A 23,213-nucleotide genomic window follows, 5' to 3' on the forward strand; every position below is an offset into this window, starting at 1 on the left:
ATTGTACTGGTAGCAGTGTTAGGCAAATTCTAAAGCCAAAATGAGCCTATTGGGGTTGGCGCCATCCCAGTGGTGATCTCATATGATGAATATGTAACGTTCTTCACAGATGCTGGTATACCATCAAATTAAATCTTAATTATATTTACAGACTATTATATAGATATAACCTTTAATGGGTACATACAGATGTCTCAACTGTTACAATTGGTTAAGGATCCCAAATATTTATGAAACAAATTCAACACAATATCGCAACACAATAGCAAAACCGTTGAGAGGCTACAATTCACATCACAACCATTTGGTGGCCACACATAGACATTTATAGTATAGATATCTCCTGGCAGAGTATCGCAAAATCATGTTTGGTTTTTTTCGAAGCTGGTCATCTTGCTCCACAAATCTCAGGATATGGTGAGATTAGAGTAAAGTTGAGGAAAGACACATCTATATGTTACCTCAATTGCTATTTGGAGTAAGATTTTTTTCATCCAACCTAGATGATGACGCTTTATCCTTTTGTGTGACTCACTTTTTAGAATCATGTATTAATCCTTTGTAGTATTTCATTCAAGATTTAATGTTGTATTAATTCATGGTTATTAGTACTCTAATCCTTTGACAATACTGTCACTTGACTTCACAGTATCGTCAAGCCAATAATGTTGTTTGTTTGTTCTTTCCCATTATGGATTGCAGTTGTAAGATGGCTCTACAGTATGGAACTGAAATAGGCCTATAATGCATAATAGAAACAAACTATTATTTACGCCTCAGGCACATGAACGTCCATTTTTCACGGAACCGATTCACGCGCTAAAGTGAATGGGTCCGTGAAGACTATCGGGTGCCACTCGGATGCCGTCAAAAATGGCCCGAGTGGCACAACGGTCGTGTGCAAGAGACCTAAGAGTATTACAATTTTAGGGACAGTTTACAGACTAGTGCAGTTCCCAAAGTTAAGTACTGCTGGCATGGTTAGAACTAAAAATATGCACAACTCTGCTGTGATTTAAGATTTATATTAAAATGCAAGGTAAACACTTCCCCTTAGAAAATGCCCTTCTTTGAGTATAGGGGCATTTTAGCAAGTATGGCATTTTTCCCTACACTTAGCCCAGTACTGTCCCAGAAAGAGAAATCTTTAATACATACTTCGCTTGTGCCAATTTTGAATAATAGAGATTGGCACTAGAAGAGAAAATTACAAGCAACAAGTGCTGATATGCTACTCATTTGTAACTTTTTGACTGCTGACAGCAGGAGAGATGATCATACAATGTTTTACTATGACACTGGGGACTATAGGGAGGCCAGCAATATAGGAATTGCAATGAGATGAGGCTGATTTGAGCGTATGCCTGACAATGAGTAACTAAGGTGTGACCAGAGTATTCAAGGGTGGGGCAAATGTCTAAAAACACTGATGGATGGGGCAAATGTCTAAAAACACTGATGGATGGGGCAAAACATCATGAAACCCCTCCATACAAAAGCAGCCAAAAGAGAAATCATAATCATAGACCGCACACATAACTGCAGGACCCAGTTAAAAGGGATATTAAAATCTCAGCAAATATATATATTATTTATTATGCAATGAAAAATTATAAAATGTTCCAAAATACTTTCTGTATCAGTTTCTTACAGTTTTCAAGATCTCTGCTTGCTGTAACAATCTTAGCACCTGTGTGTCCATCACATGAGCAGGACAGATTTTTATCCACTGAAAGTAAACAATGAAGTTTCCCTTTGAACAACTATAACAGAGATCTTGAAAACCAGGATGAATTAATACAGAATGCATTTTATATTGTAAAACTATTAATTCTAAAAAATATTAAGATTTAAATTCTATGTACACCATTGCATGTTTTTTTTTTTCTTATTTTTTCTTAATAGTTTGTTTCCTAAATGCAAAGTTCAGCAACTTTCTAAATAGTCTTCATTAAAATGTTCCTACCATTTTGCTGCTGTGGAGCTTGTGTAACTCCTTCACCTAGCTGGTGTCATACAAATTCTGACATAAATCTGACAGCACTGTTCCTCTAAGGGCTGACTCACTTGCTCTCCCCCTTCTTTTTCTCAGGGTTAGACATAGTAGTAGGCAGTGAGGTCAGGGGGGGGGGGGGGTTGCCAACAGCAGATCAGAATATGGAGAGGGGAAAAGCCTTCAATCCTTCAGGGAAGGCGGATAACACAAACTGAACTGTAGTCAGAAGGTAGATTGGTGGCGAAGCACAAGGGGACAGAGGGGGAAATACTGAATCAATCAGTGTAGTAAAAAAGCAGTTCAGGAATGAAGCTATACTGATCCAAGAGAGCTTCTGAAGGCACCAGCATCCTGGAGTCACAGAACTCATTCAGAATGTATTATTGAAGGGGACTCGCCCACTGGCAAAATTACCGCCGTAGGGGCGCTATCAAGGGGGTCTGGGCTTCCTGGCCTGGCACACAACACAAAGTAGATAATGTACATTATGATCTGATGGTTGTGGGGGCAGGGGGTGCGACCGCAACAGGAGGAGAAGGGGGCCTGGCCCGCTTACTTAGGTAGAGACCACAGGCTGCTTTAGGGCTGTGTCCTATTAGAGATCAGAAGGAGGCTGAGGGCCGTCAGCCTGATGTTTGGGCGCAAACTGCGCTATGACGCAATGCATTGAGCCACTTGCGCCGGGCAGCAGGCAGAAGATCCAGTAGCTCATCTTGGAATTGAGGTTAGGTGTTTCTTTTTATTGGCACAAAGGGGAACTATTAATTGGGGGGCCTAATTACTGTAAGGGGAACCTCTCTCCTATATTAGGATGACTAACTACTATTTCGGGGCCTTACTACTATTGGGGCACAAAAGAGGACTACTGTTTGGGGGCATAAAGGAAGACATACCGTGTTTCCCCGAAAGTAAGACAGTGTCTTACTTTCTTTTTATCCCCAAAAGCCCGACTATGTCTTACTTTCGGGGTATGTCTTATATTGTAAAAAAATTGTCAAATTTTTTTTTTTTTTTTTTTCACAAACTTTATTTAACTGTTTTACATTTTTTTTTTTTAGTCCCACCAGGGGACTTCACTATGCGATGTGCCGATCGCATATATAATGCTTTGGTATACTTAGTATACCGAAGCATTATTGCCTGTCAGTGTAAAACTGACAGGCAACCTATTAGGTCATGCCTCCGGCATCGCCTAACAGGCAGATGCTGAAGGCAGACCTGGGGGTCTTTGTTAGACCCCCGGCTGTCATGGAAACCCGACGGCGACCCGCGATTTGTTTGCGGGGGCGCCGATCGGGTGACAGAGGGAGCTCCCCCCTCTGTCAAACACATTAAATGCCGCTGTCGCTATTGACAGCGGTATTTAATGGGTTAAACTGCCGGAATCGGCGCGCGCTTCGATTCCGGCAGTTGCAGCAGGAGCAAGTGCAGGGGACGGCGCGGTGACATATGGAGAGGGGGCGGCGCGGAAGTGGGCAGGAGGCGGCAATACCCCCGTGTTTCCCCGAAAGTAAGACATATGTCTTACTTTCGGGGTACGGCTTATATTAGCCGACCCCCCTGAAACCCCCGATACGTCTTACAATCGGGGGTGTCTTACTATCGGGGAAACACGGTAACTAATGTGTAGGGGAACTATTACTGTTCGGTTTGAGGGGCACTATTACTGCGTGGAGCGCAAAAGAGGTGGAGAGGGTGCTGGAAAATTAAGGAGCAAAATATGTCTGTGTCAAATTCTGCAGAGACAAGTCGAGGCTGGAAAAGTCATCACGGCGGTCTGGGCCGGATAAAGAAGAAAAGGGAGAGTGAATGACTACAACCAGATAATACATCCCCTGTATGTCACTGGGTTTACCTGTGCGGTATTCACTTATATGGTCTGCAAAGCACCTGTGTAGAACTGGTATCTACCCCTATAAGGTGGTAATATTGGTCTTTGTAAAGTGGTTTATTCAATAACAGTATGGTGGTATTATTCAGTCACTATGTGGTGGTAATATTTGGTTATGATGTGGTGGTATTGATTGTCCTGTGTATAGTCCTACGCCCCCGGGTACGCCCACAGGACAAAAGTCTGAAACTAGAGCAGGCTGCAAACTGAATATCATGGGGACTGAAAATTAATGTAGGAATCAAGATTGCAGCCTGGAACTTAATAGTCACCTTTAAAAAGTTGCTCTAACATATATAAAAATAATTTTTTTCTGGGTCAGTGGTGCCCATAGCCATTTAATAATACTTTGGGAAGAGTGGCTCATCTCTAGGCAAAAAATTTATTTTCAGTTTTTGTTTGAACAATAATCTTATGCTTAACCCCTTCAGGACCAAGCTCATTTTGGCCTTCTGGCATGTGTCAATTTATGTGGTAATAACTCTAAAATGCTATTACCTATCCAAGCGATTCTGAGATTGTTTTCTCCTGAAATATTCTACTTTATGTTAGTGGAAAAATTTGGTCAATAAACTCATTGCTTATTTGTGAAAAACACCAAAATTGAGAGAAAATTTGCAAAAATTATGATTTTTCTCAATTTAAATGTATCTTCTTGTAAAACAGATAGTAAAACCCCACAAAATTCGTTACTATTTCACATATTCCATATGTCTACGTTATGTTAAAATAGTTTTTTGAACGTCCTTTCATTTTTCAAGGACGTTACAAGGCTTAGAACTTTAGCAGTAATTTCTTGCGTTTTCAAGAAAATTTCAAAAGGCTATATATTCAAGGACGAGTTCAGTTCTGAAGAGGCTTTGAGGGGCCTATATATTAGAAACCTCCATAAAACACCACAATTTGAAAATTGCACCCCTGAAAGTATTCAAAACAGAAGTCAGAAAGTGTTTTAACCCTTTAGGTGTTTCACAGGAATTGAAGCAATGTAGAGGTGAAATTTACAAATATTAATTTTTTTGCCAAAATTAATTTGTAATACATATTTTTTCTGTAATACAGAAGGTTTTACCAGAGAAATGCAACTCAATATTTATTTCCCAGATTCTGCAGTTTTTAGAAATATCCCACGTGACCCTAGTTTGGTAATGGACTGAAACACCGGCCTCCGAAGCAAAGGTGCACCTAGTGGATTTTGGGGCCTCCTTTTTTTAGAATATATTTTAGGCACCATGTCAGGTTTGAAGAGGTCTTGTGGGGCCAAGACAGTGGAAACCCCCAAAAGTGACCCCATTTTGGAAACTACACCCCTCAGGGAATTTATCTATGGGTATAGTTAGCATTTTGACCACAGGTTTTATGCTAAATTTATTTGAATTAGTCTGTGAAAATTAAAATCATTTTTGAAAGGAGAAAAAGCACCCCAACATTTGTAAAGCAATTTCTCCCGATTATGGCAATAACCCACATGTGATAATAAACTGCTGTTTGGACCTACGGCAGGGCTCAGAAGGGAGAAATCGCCATTTGGATTTTGCAGCGCAGATTTAGCTGAATTGGTTTCTGGGGTCCATGTCACAATTGCAGAGCCCCTGAAGTACCAGTACAGTAGAAATTTGTCAGGTGTGATCCCATTTTGGAGACCATACCCCTCAAAGAGTTAGCATTTTGATCCCTCAGGTGTTTTATAGATTTTATTAGAATTGGGCCGTGAAAATGAAAAAATAGTTTTTTCTAATAATATGTAGATTTAGCTCATAATTTTTAATTTCCACAGGGAACATAGGAGAAATTGTGTAACACATTTTGGGGTGTCTTTTCTCCTGAGTAAGGAAATACCCCATACGTGGTTGTAAACTGCTAATTGGACACACAGCAAGGGTCTAAAGGGAAAATGTGCAATTTCGTTTTTGGAGTGGAGATTTTACAAAATTGTTCTTTGAAACCATGTTGCATTTGCGCTGAGGTGTCAGTACAGTGAAAACCCCCGAGAAGTGACCCCATTTGGGAAACTACACCCCTTTAAGGAATATATCATGAGGTGTAGTGAGCATTTTGATCCCACAGGTTTTGCAGAAATTAGTACACAATAGATGTTGCAGATTGAAATTTGCAATTTTTCCACATATATGTTATTTCAGTGCCCAAAATGTTGTGCTCAGATTGTGCCACTTTAGACATGCACCCCATAAATTGTTAAGCGGGTTCTCCAGAGTACAGCGATACCCCATATGAGGTCATAAACTGCTGTTTGGGCACACTGCCAGCCTCAGAAGGAGTGCCATTTGACTATTGGAGCGCAGACTTTGCTTGGTAGTAGTTTGGTTTGGAGTATTACTGGTATCCCAGTTCATAATGTGGGGGCATATGTATCTGTGTGGAGTACATCAGGGTATATGTAATCTGTGCGGAGTACATCAGGGTATATGTAATCTGTGTGGAGTACATCAGGGTATATGTTCATAAACTTTGAGGAATACATCAGGGTATATGTAAGCTGTGAGGAGTATATTAGGATATATGTAAGCTGTGTGGAGTACATCAGGATATATGTAAGCTCTGTGGAGTACATCAGGGTATATGTAAGGTGTGAGGAATACATCAGGGTATATGCAAGTTGTGCGGAGTATATCAGGGTATATGTAAGCGGTGCGGAGTACAACAGGGTATATGTAAGCTGGGCAGAGTACATCAGGGTATATGTAAGCTGTGAGGAGTATATCAGGGTATATGTAATCTGTGCGGGGTACATCAGGGTATATTTAAGCTGTGTGGAGTAGATCATGGTATATGTAAACTGGGAGGAGTACATCAGGGTACATGTAAACTGGGTGGAGTGCATCAGGTCATAATAGGCTGATGTAATAATGGGGTAAATAAATAATAACATTAATTATCCATGGATAGTGACGTACGCTTCGAACCAATTCTTTATGCACAGGCCGTTTTTTTGGGGGCAGGAGTCGCACTTCTAAAGGGTGTCCATGATATTGTACAAAATATCTGCACTCCAGCTTTGCCTAATCTTTGACTTCTTCACTTGTCCCACATCTAGCACAAGACCCAAAATGTCATAGTTTCGATTGCATTTACAGGGTCTACCAGTGGGGGCTAGCACATGATGACGTGGGGTTCTAGGTGAAGAACTGCTGCACATATAAATTAGTTTGGGCCGTCGTTTAGCATTATTGCGTTCCGAGAGTCATAACTTTTTATTTTTCCGCTGATGAGCTGTGTGAGTGCTCAATTTTATGGGACGAGCTGTAGTTTTTAGTAGTAACATTTTGGGGTACATGCAAATTTTTTGATAAATTTTTACTTTATTCTGCAGTTCGTTACGATTACTGCAATACCAAATTTATGTCGTTTTTAAATGTTTTACCACTTTTACACAATAAAAACACTTTTTTCTAAATAAAATAATGTTTTAGTGTCACCATATCCTGAGAGCCATAACTGTTTTATTTTTTTGTCGACGGAGCAAAAGTGAGGGCTTGTTTTTTGGTGACGGTTTGTAGTTTTTATTGGTACCATTTTGGGGTACTTGCGACTTTTTGGTCACTTTTTTTATATCATTTTTTTGGAACCAATGTGACCAAAAATGGAAATTCTGCCATTGTGTTTTTTTTGTTTTTTTTATGGTGTTCACCATGTGGGATAAATAATATGATATATTTATAGTTCAGGCCGATACGAATGCGGCGATACCGATTATGTATCGTTTTTTTTATTTTTTCATTTTTTTCTAATTATAAAGGACTTGATCACCGATTATTGTTTTTATCTTTCGAAAACATTTTTTTTACACTTACTAGTTAACACTTACTAGTTGACTTGAAGATCTGATCTTCTTTTAACGGGGGGCCAATAGGGTACAGAGGGAGCCCCCTCCCTCTGTGTCAATCACTTAAATAACGCTGTCAAAATTGACGGAGATCACCACCGTTGCAATGGGATGTCGGCTGCATACTACAGCCGACACCCGCTGAAGATGAATCGGGCAAACTATACGCCCATTTGCGGGAATGCACCGCCTAAAAAGGATGTACATTAACGCCCATTTTCGGGAATCTTAGTTCCTTAATTTAATCTAGTCATTAGTTCAAACTTAGTTCCTTAATTTAGTAATTAGCTAAAGTATAAACCATTAAAATAAATACTTTTGGAATAGCTAACCTTTTAACGCAGGCTTCGATCATATCACTTGCCATGAGTTTCAGTCTTTGCTCCAGATGGTTGGCGAATTCTATTTCTGGCCAGTGAAGATCATGAATAAACTCTTGCAGAGCATCTAACTTCCAGAACAAATCTTCTGAAGTTGCTGAACCATTTCTAGAAGATAAATTATAGAGGTTACCTCTGTGTTGAGGTTATTAACACTACAATGCATTTATATTGTTTTACTACCTTTATTAATTACAAAGTTAACAACAAGTCTTACTATCAATCATGCTGATAAAATACCTATCTGTCTTTAAAGATCAGTTTGGAAAAATACAATTATTATTTGAGGGTGTCCTGACTTAAAACTAGAAAACACAGATTTTAAAAAATCAAGGCAACCTGTCAATTTTTAACCTGAAATATTAATGCACCCCGCAGCTAGTTTTGGACTTTGACAGAGCCCCATTTTTCAAATCTGATCTATTTATGTGGGCATACTTTTTATGCTGTTACATATCCAATCATTTTCTCATGACACATTGTACGTTAGGTTAGTGGTAAAATTTGGTCTAGTGCATTTTTCAAAAATTTTATTTCCCTGCTTGTAAGACAGATAATCATACCACTTGAAATACCATGTATACTTTATCTTACCATAATTTTTTCTTGTTTTTTGTGTATTTTTTAGGACGTTAAAAACGTTTATTAGCATTTTTTTAATTTTTAAGAAAGTTTCCAAAACCAATTTTTTAAGGACCAGTGCAGTTCTGAAGTAGCTTTGTATGTATGTATGGAAGGATGCCATTTCATCGTTTTGCAGAACCCCTGAGGCACATTTGAGAAACTACATCTAGAGTGACCCCAAAGGTATTTTTCAGAAATTATTTCGAAGTGGATGTTGCAAAGTGAATACGCCAATTTTTTTAACAACTTTTTTTTTCCTCTAAAACATTTTTTTCAACTTTTTTTTTAGTCCCACTAGGAGACTTGAAGATCTGAATGTCTGATGGCTGGTATAATACACTGCATTAATTATGTTTGTGCTGTGTATTATTAGTGCATTGTTTTACACTGACAGGCAGCTTATTAGACCTAATGAGCTTCTGTACATGGCACACCAGGATGCCATTGTTAGGCCCCCCTTGCCAAAGCAACCCATCGGCACCCCGTAATAAAACAACAACTGTACATCTGAAGTCATAAAGTAGTTATTCTAAACTGGCCACTACTGTGTTGTCTGTAATGTTTGCAATGAAATCTCCTAAATCTGGGTGTGACTGCTGCAGTTTGATGAGCAACTTTGGGTTATTTAGTCCTATACACAAGGGCAGATCTGATAATCTACCATGGATTGGATGCCGGAGAAAAACAATGTACACGAGTAAGTTGTTTAACTTGATAAATGCTGCAGTCTATTAAACTTTGTTTGCTGAAACCATAAAACTCTTTACTCTTGTAACCAAAATGCTCACATCATGCTCTACGGACTATATTCTCCTAGTAACTTATACTGCAGCTATCCTGAATCTTATATATGTATCCTAACAAAATGGCTGCTGATGTTGCGGTTCTACCCTTATTTAGCCCTCTTTTGACCTGACATACTATGCTGACTCTGAATGGTCAGAATGCTCACTGCAGCTGTTCTCATAGAGGAAACACTAAAAAAAGTACACAAGGGAATATATCAAACTTATACTGTTTAATCCCCCAAAAATTAGTGACAGATACACACTAAAGGGGTATTACAGCGCCACTGCTCCGTTCCTGCCTGCCGCGGTTTATTAACATAGCTGCAGCGGTGACGTGTCCATATACCCACGTGATCGCTTCAGCCAAGCACTGACCTCAGCAACCCTGTGCCGTATACCCAGGGGTGGGATTCAGATTTTTAACAACAGGTTCCCTGTATTTCGGACGAAGACATACTGTATGTCCCGGTATTTTGCGGTGTATCGCGCCATTGAAAATGAATCTTATAATAAAATAAAACAATTACGATATTCCAAATACCCCCTACATTAAAGTGGACTCTAATTAAAGAAATTCCCTGTCCAGAATGCTTTAGTGTGGATTGCCACACTATGTGCGTAATTACATAAGCGAACAGACCTATCCACACATTATGTTAAACACACCCATTACGTATAGGCATATATGGGCACATTCAATATATCCAAACGTGGTGGATGTCACAGGTGCCGTAGGTTGCGCCAGACATGGCGAACTCCTCCGGACGTGGCAGAAGACACACGAAGTAGCGGATGACACAGATGCCGCAGGTTGCGCCAGACGTGGCGAATTCCACAGGTTGTGGCAGAAGACACAGGACGTGACACGACTCCGATACTAATAGGCACAGGGACAAGAACAGCACGGGATACAGGAACAGGTAACAGGGCATGGGTAACAACTGGAACGGGAAACACTAAGGGACCATTTGCAAGACAGACAGGGAAAACTAACAACGCCCAGGCAAGGATCAGAAGGCCTGGGGCCTTCTTATAGACCAGGAAATCATGGCAGTTGATGATGATGATGACTATTTCCTCGCACATTACGGGACACAGCAGACCTGAGCGGAAGTGAGCGCTGGCGTCTCCTAGGAAGGAGATGGGGACCAGCACTCACGGATCCATGGCTGCGGGCGTCGGGAGGGGAGTAAACCCGACGGCCCGTGGCCATGGACGCTACATTCAGTACATATATACAACACCAGAACCAAGCTCAGTACATAAATACAGCACCAGAATAAAGCTCATTACATATATACAACACCAGAACAAAGCACAGTACATATATACAACACCAGAACAAAGCTCAGTAAATATATACAACACCAAAACCAAGCTTAGTACATATATACAACACCAGAACCAAGCTCAGTACATAAATACAGCACCAAAACCAAGATAGAGCCCCCTGATGGGGCTCTATCTACAGGGAACACCGCATGGGGCCCTATCTACAGGGAATGCCACATGGGGCCCTATCTACAGGGACCGCCACAGGGGCCTCTATCTACAGGGAATGCCACAGGGGGCTGTATCTACAGGGAATGTCACAGGGGGCTCCATCTACAGGGAACGCCACAGGGGGCACCATCTATAGGGAACGCCACAGGGAGCTCTATCTACAGGGAACGCCACAGGGGGCTCTATCTACAGGGAACACTACATGGGGCCCTATCTACAGGGAACGCCACATGGGCCCTATCTACAGGGACCGCCACATGGGGCCCTTTCTACAGGGACCGCCACAGGGGGCCCTATCTACAGGGAACGCCACAAGGGGCCCTATGTGGCGTTACCCTGTAGATAGGGCCCCCTGTGGCGTTCCCTGTAGATAAGGGCCCCTATATAGTCCCCTACATAGTCTCGTTCCCTGTATAGTTGCTTAAGTAGTGCCCTATAGGGACATACTAAAAAGAATGAAGAAAAAGAATGAACAATATTCAATATTAGTAATGGGCGAAAATATGGAAAAATATATAATTCGTTTATGTTTCGAAAACATGGAATGGACAGATTTTCATTGTAGTTAATGAGAAAATAAAAACGAATTCCATAGCAACAGATGTGTAAAATGTTTTCATGTGCTTAATAGACCTGGAATGAACAGGATCTATGTGTAGTTTATAGTAGAATGAACACATATTCCTTAGTAGAGATGAGCGAACTTATCAAAAGTTCGGTTCGGCTAGTTCGCCGCATTTCACTAAAAAGTTAGATTCGGACCGAACTAGTTCGGACCGAACCTGTAATTTCCGTGCGCCGAGCATGCTACTGTCCAGGGTGCTGAAAAAGTGAATGGGCTGCACTAACTCTTTCAGCAACCTTGACAGTACATGCTCGGCGCTCGGAAAATAAAATTTTAATGTAATAATAAAAAAATAATAATACGTTCATACTTACTTTCTTCCTGTCCGGCCTCCAGCGATGACGTTTCATTCATGGCGCCGCTGCAGCCAATCACAGGCTGTAGTGGCGGTCACGCACGTCAGGATGACGTCAGAAGGCCGGCCTCCAGGGATGACGCTTCATCCCACGTGACCGCCTCTGCAGCCAATCACAGGCTGCAGCGCACTCTACACTACACTACATTACAAATCTTCGTGGGAACGTCTTAGGTGAGTTTATTTATGCATGTATGTTTGCATGTATGTATGTATGTTTGCATGTATGTATGTATGTTGTCATGTATGTATGTGTATATGTGCATATATGTATGTTTGCATGTATGTATGTATGTATGTATGTATGTTTGCATGTATGTATGTATGTTTGCATGTATGTATGTTTGCATGTATGTATGTTGTCATGTATGTATGTATGTATGTTTGCATGTATGTATGTATGTTTGCATGTATGTATGTATGTTGGCATGTATGTATGTTGGCATGTATGTATGTTGGCATGTATGTATGTTGGCATGTATGTATGTTGGCATGTATGTATGTTGGCATGTATGTATGTTGGCATGTATGTATGTATGTGCATGTATGTTGGAATGTATGTATATATGTGCATGTTTGTATGTGTATATTTGCATGTATGTATGTATGTATGCATGTATGTATGTTTGCATGTATGTATGTTTGCATGTATGTATGTTTGCATGTATGTATGTTGGCATGTATGTATGTATGCATGTTTGCATGTATGTTGGCATGTATGTATATATGTGCATGTTTGCATGTATATATTTGCATGTATGTATGTATGTTTGCATGTATGTATGTATGTATGTATGTTGTCATGTATGTATGTGTATATGTGCATGTATGTTTGCATGTATGTATGTATGTTTGAATGTATGTATGTTGGCATGTATGTATGCATGTATGTATGTATGTATGTATGTTGGCATGTATGTATGTATGTATATATGTATATATGTGCATGTATGTTTGCATGTATGTTGGCATGTATGTATATATGTGCATGTTTGTATTTGCATGTATGCATTTGCATGTATGTATGTTTGCATGTATGTATGTATGTATGTTGGCATCTATGTATGTTGGTATGTATGTATATATGTGCATGTATGTATGTTTGCATGTTTTTATTTTTGCATGTATGTTTGCATGTATGTTTATATATATGTGCATGTATGTAATTATGTTTGCATGTATTTATGTTTGCATGTATATTTGTGCATGCTTGTATATATGTATGTATGTATCTTTGCATGTTTGTATGTATGTTTTCATGTGTGTGTGTGTATGCATGTATGATAGTTTGCATGTATGTATGTATATATGTGTGTATGTTTGCATGTATGTATATTTGCATGTATATATGTGCATGCTTGTATATATGTATGTATGTTTGCATGTATGTTTGTTTGTATATATGTCTGTATGGCCATGTATGATACTGTCTGCTGGCGCCCTGTAAGTCAACTTCGCGGCAGGCTTCTATACATGGTATAACAGTCAGTATCACACATTAAACTGAATCTAAGCCTACGACATGTTTTATTTCATTTTTTTTTAATTTCTTTTTTTACAGGTTTGGTGTTTGGACTACGTCGGTTTCGAGGACTACTTAGATGACGTTTTTTTTCTACAATAAAATGGTTAATGAGGGTTGTGTTGGGGGTGCTTTATTTCAATAAAATATTTTATCTAAATCTTTGTCTTTTCAAATTTTATTACTACCACTTTAGTAATGGCCGCTGTCTGAGTGACAACATCCATTACTAAGGCGAGGCTTAGTGTTAGCCGGTGCAGAGGCTAACACTAACCACCATTATTACCCCGGTACCCACCACCACCAGGGGTGCCGGGAAGAGCCAGGTACGATCCAGTACCCGACCATCTGTTGTGATGGTCGGGCTCTGGGGCGGCCGCAGGCTGGTATTATGAGGCTGGGAAGAGCCAAAAACAGTGGACCTTCCCACCCTTGTAATGCTAGGCTGCTGCTGCTGTGTATCTGGCTGGTTATAAAAGTGGGGGGGACCCCACGTCATTTTTTTAAATTTTTTATTTATTAATTTTTTATTTTTTAAAAAAAAGACATGGGGTTCCACCCAATTTATCATAACCAGCCACATACAACACAGTGTTATTAGCCTGGGAATGGACAAAACCAGTGTCCCTTCCCACCCATGTAATGTCAGACTGCTGCGGCCTTGTATATGGCTGGTTATTAAAAATGTGGGGGACCGTCTATTGTTAAATTAATAAAAAAAAACAAAAACAACGTGGGGGTCGACCCGACCATCTGCACGCTCCTCTCCTGAAATATTCTGTGCTGCTGTGAACTCTGCTCTTACCATTACGTAGCTCAGTCTGTTACCTCTCCTCCACTCCTGTCCTCAATAACACCTTCACATGATTGGCAAGTCACCACCGCGCACAAGATCCGCACGCTCATCTCCTGAAATACTCTGTGCTGCTGTGAACTCTGCTCTTACCGTTACGTGGTGACTTGCCAATCATGAAGGTGTTATTGAGGACAGTAGTGGAGGAGAGGTAACAGACTGAGAGCTACGTAATGGTAAGAGCAGAGTTCACAGCAGCACTGAATCTGCACGCTCATCTCCTGAAATAATCTGTGCTGCCTTAAACTCTGTGGACGGGTCAGGATCCTGTTTCTTTTAAATGCTGCACTGTAGCGCAGCCTTATATAGTGGATCGAGCGGGTTCCCTAGCAGCATTTAAAAGAAACAGGATCCTGACCTGTCCACAGAGTTTAAGGCAGCACAGAGTATTTCAGGAGATGAGCACGGCCGGCCACGGGCAGCCGGTCGTTTTTCCGAGCCGTGCTCCCAATATGCACACGACCGTAAAAACACCCGTTATTGCGGGTCGTAATTACGACCCGCAATAACGGGCTCATAGACTTCTGTTACCCACGGGTACCTTCCCGTTTTCTCACGGGAAGGTGCCGTTAAAAAAAATAGAACATGTTCTATTTTTCTATTTTACGGGCCGTGCTGCTATACTTTATAATGACAGCACGGCTCGCAAAAGTGGCCGGCCGTGCTCGTAATTACGAGTTGTAATTACGAGCACGGCCCGTAAAATAAAAAAATAGAACATGTTTTATCTTTTTAACGGCACGGGCACCTTCCCGTGAGAAAACGGGAAGGTACCCGTGGCTATCAGAAGTCTATGGGCCCGCTTTTTCGGGTCGTGATTACGACCCGTAATAACGGGCGTTTTTACGGTCGTGTGCATGAGGCCCCGTAATGACGGGTGGCTACATGTGTGCACCTGTCATTACGGCAGCGTTGCTAGGCGACGTCAGTAAATAGTCACTGTCCATGGTGCTGAAAGAGTTAACTGATCGGCAGTAACTGTTTCAGCACCCTGGACAGTGACTACCGATCACAATATAGAGCACCTGTAAAAAAAAAAAAGACGTTCATACTTACCGAGAACTTTCTGCTTCCTCCAGTCCGGTCTCCTGGCCGTTGCCTTGGTGACGCGTCCCTCACGACATCCGGCCCGACATTCCTTGACGACGATGCAGCCCATGTGAGCGCTGCAGCCAATCACAGGCTGCAGAGGCCTCTGCAGCCAATCACAGGCTGCAGAGGCCTCTGCAGCCAATCACAGGCTGCCGCATCAGAAAAGAAGGTCGGACTGGAGGAAGAAGAGGGACTCGTCACCAAGACAACGACCAGGTACGTATGAAATGCTTTCTATTTTATTTTTAATCAGCAGCCTCTTTTCTCTATCAGTGATTGATAGAGACAAGTGGCTGCCGATTTGTATAATATTTTCGACCGGGTTCGGTCAAAACGGGTTCGGCCGAACCCGGTGAAGTTCGGATTCGGTGCGAACCGAACTTTTCCGGAAGTTCGGACCGAAACCGGGTTCGGTTGTCCCGGTTCGCTCATCTCTATTCCTTAGCACAGGAAAATAATTACACATCTGCTTCTATGGAATACATGTTCATTCCCTTATAAACTACACATATATCCTGTTCATTGCAAGTCTATCAAGCACAGGAATTTCCAAAGGCATCTGTTTATATGGAATTTGTAGTTAATGAGGAAATAAACACAAAGAAAATCTGTTCATGCCATGTCTACCAAACATAAATTCATTATGCCCTTTTTTATGTTTTCTTTCAATTAGTAATAATGTTCATTCTTTTTCTTCATTCTTTTTAGTATATCCCTGCCCTATAGTGCCCACAGTAGACAGAAAAAAACCACACATTTTCTTACTTGTCCCGTTGCCGCGCCATCCTCCAACGACGTCAGTCCTCCTCCATTAGAACGATGCAGCGTCGTGATGACATAATCGCCATTGCGCCGACTGCATCATCACTAAAGCGCCGAATGGGGAGGCACCATGTACCTCGCCAGGGCAGCGCTAGTCAACTCAATTGTATCCGCGTCCTAAGGACGTCGATACAATTCAGTGCAGGGGACCGGACCGGTTCCAGCTTCCCACTTCAACCGGTTCTGCGAACTGGCTGTCATTTTAACAACCGGTTCGGGAGAACCCGCTGGATTCCACCCCTGCGTATATCCACTAAGGCCAGTGATTGGCTGCAGCGATCATGTGAGTATACAAGCACATCATTGCTGCAGCTTTGTCAATGTACAGCGGCGGTGCTGGAACGACGGGGATCTGTAAGGTGAGCAACGGTTTATTGTTTTTTTTACCCTTTCGCGCACCTCGACGTGCCATTACGCCCTGGTGCGGGGGGGGGGGGGTGATGTATGGAGCGCGCTGCTTAACAGCTGACACCTGGGACTAATGGCCAGGAACAGCGATCGTGCTGTTCCTAGCAGTTTAATCCCTCAAATGCTATGGTCAACCGCAAACGCAGCATATGAGGCGTTGAACAGCAGCTCATAGCCCCCCCCCGCAATGAGATCTGGGGGTGCTGATGGCTGTCATTGCAGCCCAGGGGCCTAACAAAGGCTCCCAGGACTGTCTTCCCTCTGCTTGATAGAAGCCAGGAAAAATGACTATACACTGCAACACATTAGTATTAGTATTGCAGTGTATTGTAACAGCGATCGCTGGTTCAAATCCCCTAGAGGAGCTAATAAAATGTGTAAAAAAAGTAAAATAACTTTTTTAGTAGTGAAAAAAATATATATATTAAGAATTCAAAAAACCCCCCTTTTCCCATTTTTCCTCTAAAGTAACGTAAAAAATAAAAAAGTAAACAAAATTGGTATCGCTGCGTCCGTAAAAGTTATAACTATTACAATATAGCGTTATTTAACACGCACGGTGAACACCGTAAAAAATAAAAAAAATTAAAAAGCCTAAGATCACTGTTTTTTGGCCAACTTACCTCTCAAAAAAATATAATAAAAAGTGAACAAAACGTATGTACCAAAAAACGGTACCATAAAAACTACAGCTTGTCCAAACAATAAGCCCTCATACCGCTCAAATCGACAAAAAAAATTAAAAAGTTATGGCTCACAGAATGTGGCAACATAGAACAATTTTTTTTTTTTTTAACAAAAAGTAGTATTTTTTTTAAAAGTAGCAAAACATTAAAAAAATATATAGATAAAATGTGGTATCACCGTAATCGTATTGAGCCACAAAATGAAGTTAAGTTGTTATTTTTACCGCACGGTGAAAGTCGTAAAAAGGAAACACAAAAAACTTTGGCTGGATCGCAGTTTTTTCCAATTTCAGCCTGCAAATAAAAAAATTTCAGTATCCCAGTACAATAAATGGTACTTTAAATGCTACCTATAGAAACTAAAACTCCTCCCGCAAAGAATAATCCCTTACACCACTTTATTGACGGAAAAACAAAAAAGTTATGGCTCTTGACCGGTGGGGAGTGAAAAACAAAAAAATAAAAAAAAATGGCTCAGTCCTGAAGTCTTTAATATAATTTTGTCACTCTGGTCTGAATTCACTAAATCTAGACATTTGTTTATTACAGAAAAAAACTCTATACTCCCCTGGTCTTTTCCACAATACCTTGAACTTAAATTTTAGACTGGATAACCGCCATTGTTCCGAGTTTCTTGTTTTTCAATTAGTTGCTTATTTTTATAGTGCCTTTCACATGTTATTTCTTTCATTTCCTTCTTACATTTTTGTTACACCAAAGAATTATAAGATTATTGATAAATACAATATATTTCTTAAAATGAGGAATGTAAACAATTTTGTTTAGGGACAAATTATTTTGCCCCGGAAGAAAAAAAAAAAAACTACGATTTTAACTCCTTTACAATATAGCCCAGTCTACCACTGCAGAAGGTTAGGTGGAAAACATGGGAAGCAATGCATTTTTTTTTTTTTTTTTATAACCGAGATATTTTCTCAATACAGAAGTGTTAGTGCCAAACATGGATCATATCACACTTAATTGTGGATTCAAAGAATTTTACTTACGGTACTTTTATTTGCCAGTTTTATTTATTTTTAATAAAATGGGAACAGTACTTTAAACTTTGTATTTGCCTTGTAAATTTCAACAATGAATATTAAATAAAAGAGTAATTAGTTAAGCTCAAACAAGTGTTTAGGAGTTTAAACCACAAAAATAGTACCATAAGCAAAAATAAAAAAATAAATAGTAAATGCCACTTCATTAATTAAAATTATTATTTTTCCTACCAATGTCCCCTTTTTTTTTAAGGTTGTTTGCTTTGTCACTTTCAGTGCCAGCAAATGTGCAGGGATCTAAAAGGTCTAGCCAAGTTATCCCTTGAGCTGAAATTCCCAGTAGACCAATCAGAGCAAAACACAGAACATTTCACATAGTATATTATTAATATCTCCCAAACCTGATTATCTAATGACCCTAATGTACCATTATACAAGAACCACTTAAAAACAACATAAAATACTGTAATGAAACATCTAAAGGACAGGTGAGATATATTGGTTGTACTTAATAATCTAAATAAAATATAGATACAAGATACAATAGTGATCTAAAGAAACATATATACATTACCATAGCGATCTAACGAAACACATATACAATACTGTAGTGATCTAAAGAAACACATACAGTACTCTAGAAATAAACATCTATGGCGAGTTGGTGAGTATTATGCATATTTACACATACGACTTTACATAGATGGAAATATACACGTATATATATATATATATATATATATATATATAAAAATCACCTGCAATCTAACACTGGAGAATTACATATCAAACTTCCACATTTGTTATAAAATGTCACGTTTTTAGAATTGGATTTTTTTGAAAGTGTGCTAAATGAACAGGTCGGGCATTTACCCTAATTTACCTTATTCTCGATTTCTGCTTTTTAATTACACTTATAGGCAGTACATTATCACTTTTAAATAGTTAATAGGAATATTTGACCTGGTAGGTGTTAAACAATTTATATTATAATTACTTTTCTAAACTTAAATAAAAATCCTTCAAACTACAACATTCAAATTTAAACGTTGCAGTTTCAACTAAACCATCAGCAATTTGTGTTTGTATTATCTCAACAACTACAACATTTATCTCCAGGGGATCTGCAATTAACGGCAGCATGCCAGAAATCCCCATGTTACAAACCACCATGTGTGCAAGTTGATAACCCAATCCCTAGCACCAGACTGTCACCTGCGGATGATATTACCATCAATAGCTGCTATTCAGAAATGTACATGCTCAATACATTCTAGTAAGATAACAAATGTATCTAATGTAATGCCCAAAGGAACAATATTGCAATGTAACGTCTCTAGCTATACAAATGAACTGAGCTACCATATATTAATATTATAACAAAATAAAATAATCTTTTACTGAAAACGACTATTTTAACTAAAAACAATTACAATTAATTAAAGAAATGTGAACATATTCGCACACAACCCCATGTTAAGGCCTCATGCACACAAACATATTTTTGTCCTCCCGTAAATACTGGCGTAAATACGGGTCCTTGGTCACACGTATTCGACCCATATTGCACCAGTATTTACGGACCCGTGCCCGTAAATACGGGTCCGGTGTCACCCGTATTCCACCCGTATTTATGGGCACGTTTTCGCTGCAAAATTACACTGCAGTAATCGTCAGCCCTTTCCGCAGAAAAAGAAAAAAAGAAATTCATACTTACCCGGCCGTTGTCTTGGTGACGCGTCCCTCTCGACATCGAGTCCGACCTCCCTGGATGACGCGGCAGTCCATATGACTGCTGCAGCCTGTGATTGGCTGCAGCGGTCACATGGGCTGAAACGTCATCCCAGGAGGCCGAACTGGAGGAAGAAGCAGGGAGTTCTCGGTAAGTATGAACGTCATTTTTTTTTACAGGTTTATGTATATTGTGATCGGAAGTCACTGTCCAGGGTGCTGAAACAGTTACTGCCGATCGTTTAACTCTGTCAGCACCCTGGACAGTGACTATTTACTGACGTCGCCTAGCAACGCTCCCTTAATTACGGGTGCAGACACGTAGTCACCCGTAATTACGGGAGCCCCATAGACTTCTATTGGCCTACCCGTGCCGTAATTCCGGCCTAAAATAGGACATGTTCTATATTTTTTAACGGCACAGGCACCTTCCCGTAAGCATACGGGGATGTACCCGTGGCCAATAGAAGTCTATGGGCCCGTAATTACGGGCGTTTTTACGTTCGTGTGCATGGAACCTTAGACAGTGAACAGATGCTTGTGCAAACATACCCTTGCATTATTCAGTCCCAGGATTAACAACCTGCCTGACTTTGATATTGTTGGCTTAAACTTAGACCGTCCTAGTGTCTTCTAACATTAAACAAAAAATATTTAGTTTGTTGAATACAGAAGGTTAGGATTTCCCCAACTCTTTTGAATTAGAGGGGGTGAGGTAGAGCAATGACTGCTTCTGGTCATCCCCTCATGCAAAAGGGAACTTGTAACGTGAATGTAGTCCTTTTTCTGGACTCTGTCTCCAGTGTTGTGCGAGAAATCTTTTTAATGCATAGAAAATGTGAAAGCTGTATTTTGGCTGTGCAATGGAAACTTCAGAGAGATCTATTCTTTGTTTCATCTCTATTCTAAGACAGAAATGATTTCCTTGTAGAAGATATGATACATTGACCGAGCAAAAAGTTGGGAAACGTTTTCCTCTTTCACAGTGCCGGAGTCTGTTGCATTAAAGACAAAACACAGAATGGATACTAGTCTGAACAGAGACTTCATAAAGAACTAGAGCCTGTAAATGCTAGCGAACATAATACTTAATAATAGGTCAGAATCACAAATGGCCGATCACTGCAAGGTGACCGGATACATAACTTGTGACATGTATATAGAAATTGAAAAGTGTGATCATCAACATCATTTCCATTGACATGGTGCTCTCATAAAACTAAGTTGACATAGTGACTAAACATTTCAACTCCTTTCCAGCATCCTGGAAAAGAGAAGAGATCGTTTCTGCATGTAGTCAGATAAATAAATATTTTCCCAGATTCTTTCATCTAGAATTTCCTGGATGTAGAGAGAACTTTAGTCTGATAGGCCTGGATACGAGAGATTATATTAGTTGGGCAATATAACGTGAAGAACCAGGGAAATCTCGGTTTATAACCAAAATAACCAACATTAAAGTTTCCATGAGGTAAATGAATAAATAACCCACTCAGCAGAGTTAATTATCAAAATTCTAAAGCAATTTATATTGCATGCATCTAGAAAACAACACATGACACACAACACAGGTGGTCAAAATCCACAGCATGCAGAACAATCATGCATTAGAAATAGTCGCAGTACACACGTGGACTCGTATAATGAAGTCATCCAGGATGGTGCTGAAAAACTAGGTATCTGTGGAAGGTTAAGTGTCAAGCTTGGAACTTTTGGAAGAGGTACACTAGGAAGACTGTTGGTGATGCTTCTGTAAAACAGATTAACGGATACAAACAGCTTTTTATAGGAGAAAAACCACAATATGTTCTTCAATACGTACAATTCCTAGATATGGAACAAATTAAAAAATATCAATATTTTGATCTAAAGTAGCTGCCTACCTTCAGCGCTACCATTATCATCAACAGGTATCACTTACAGTATATTACATATCGCATTCAAACAATTCTAGTTGGCAAGGCTTCTATGCGGACCAGTGGCATAAGGACATGGTGGGGATGCTTGACAGACAAAAGCTCTTGTTTAATAGCTGGTGGTGACTTGAACAAACATATAATATAGACCCTGTAATCTTAAACCCAAACTGATCTCTGAATACAAAGTCAAGCATGGATAGAGGACATTACAGGTGAACGGCTGCTGACCGTTTGCTTGCATGTGACTTCCTGTTAATTAGCTGGAGAAAGCAGGGGGAAAACGTGGGCAGGAAAGGGTGTTGTTCTGTATAATAAAACAATGGCTGGCATTTTCTTAGAAACTATGACATGTACTATGACCAGAAGTATGCACACTGTGATTGACAATAATCTATGGGCACGAATACTGATATTATATAGAAGTGCTGCAACTCTATGGATATATTTCATGGATATATTCCTTATGCCACCTATGGAGATAGCATTTGATTGCATTTCTGTACACATGGTAAATATTTGCAAAGACAATAACAGAGTGGTTCTCCTTGATGCATTTCTTTGAAATTTAACAGTCAGCAAATAAAAGATAGCTGCACTGGAGGTAGGTAGGTGTTCTCATAATCTACTTACTCTACCAGATACTAATATTTAAAATAAAGTGGTGTTACAGTTTGAATCGAATTGGTACATTGTGATGATTTCCCCCCACACACACCAAAACTCACACAAGGCAAGCTAAAACAATTAAAAAAAACAAAACACTTTCACTTATAGTAACATATCCGTAAGAAAGAAAACTAGTAAACAGAAAGTAACAATTAGATTATTAAATTCAATATTTTAAAGTATTTAGCACATACATAGCACATACGAAGGGGGCATTTGAATAAGTGACCATGTACTGAGCATAGCATATACCACTGAGCCAAAGTAATTTTTTGTAGTGCCACTGGTATAATATGTGGTCATGTCATAACTTGTCATTCCAAGTCGTCAGAGCTTTGTTTTTTCGGATACAGACCAGCACATTTTCTGCACAGACTTAGAGTTAAAATATACCAAATCTACCTGGCTAATGTAGAACAGTATGCAGTTCAGTTCCCTTTAAGCTCCTCATCCTTTCTTAGGCCCAGGACTATCAGGTTTAAACCATCAGCCCCTGAAACTGTGATA

The 23,213-nt window shown here is 39.9% G+C and overlaps 1 protein-coding gene across 11 annotated transcripts in view; it reads right to left on the reverse strand.

Moving 5' to 3' along the window:
- The window catches only part of CADPS2 (calcium dependent secretion activator 2), a 616,089-nt gene that overhangs the window by 118,030 nt on the left and 474,846 nt on the right, over positions 1-23,213 (reverse strand). For 7 of the 11 annotated variants that reach the window (XM_075857166.1, XM_075857157.1, XM_075857165.1 and 4 more), the window contains 2 exons: positions 21,752-21,871; positions 8,064-8,219 (listed from right to left, as the gene is read on the reverse strand). In XM_075857166.1, coding sequence (XP_075713281.1) covers positions 8,064-8,219; positions 21,752-21,871 — 276 coding nt within the window. The remainder of the gene's footprint in view (positions 1-8,063; positions 8,220-21,751; positions 21,872-23,213) is intronic. The other 4 variants (XM_075857164.1, XM_075857163.1, XM_075857162.1 and 1 more) reach the window with 1 other exon arrangement.

Source organism: Rhinoderma darwinii, chromosome 3, assembly GCF_050947455.1.
Source record: "Rhinoderma darwinii isolate aRhiDar2 chromosome 3, aRhiDar2.hap1, whole genome shotgun sequence".
In the NCBI taxonomy this organism is placed as follows: domain Eukaryota; kingdom Metazoa; phylum Chordata; class Amphibia; order Anura; family Rhinodermatidae; genus Rhinoderma; species Rhinoderma darwinii.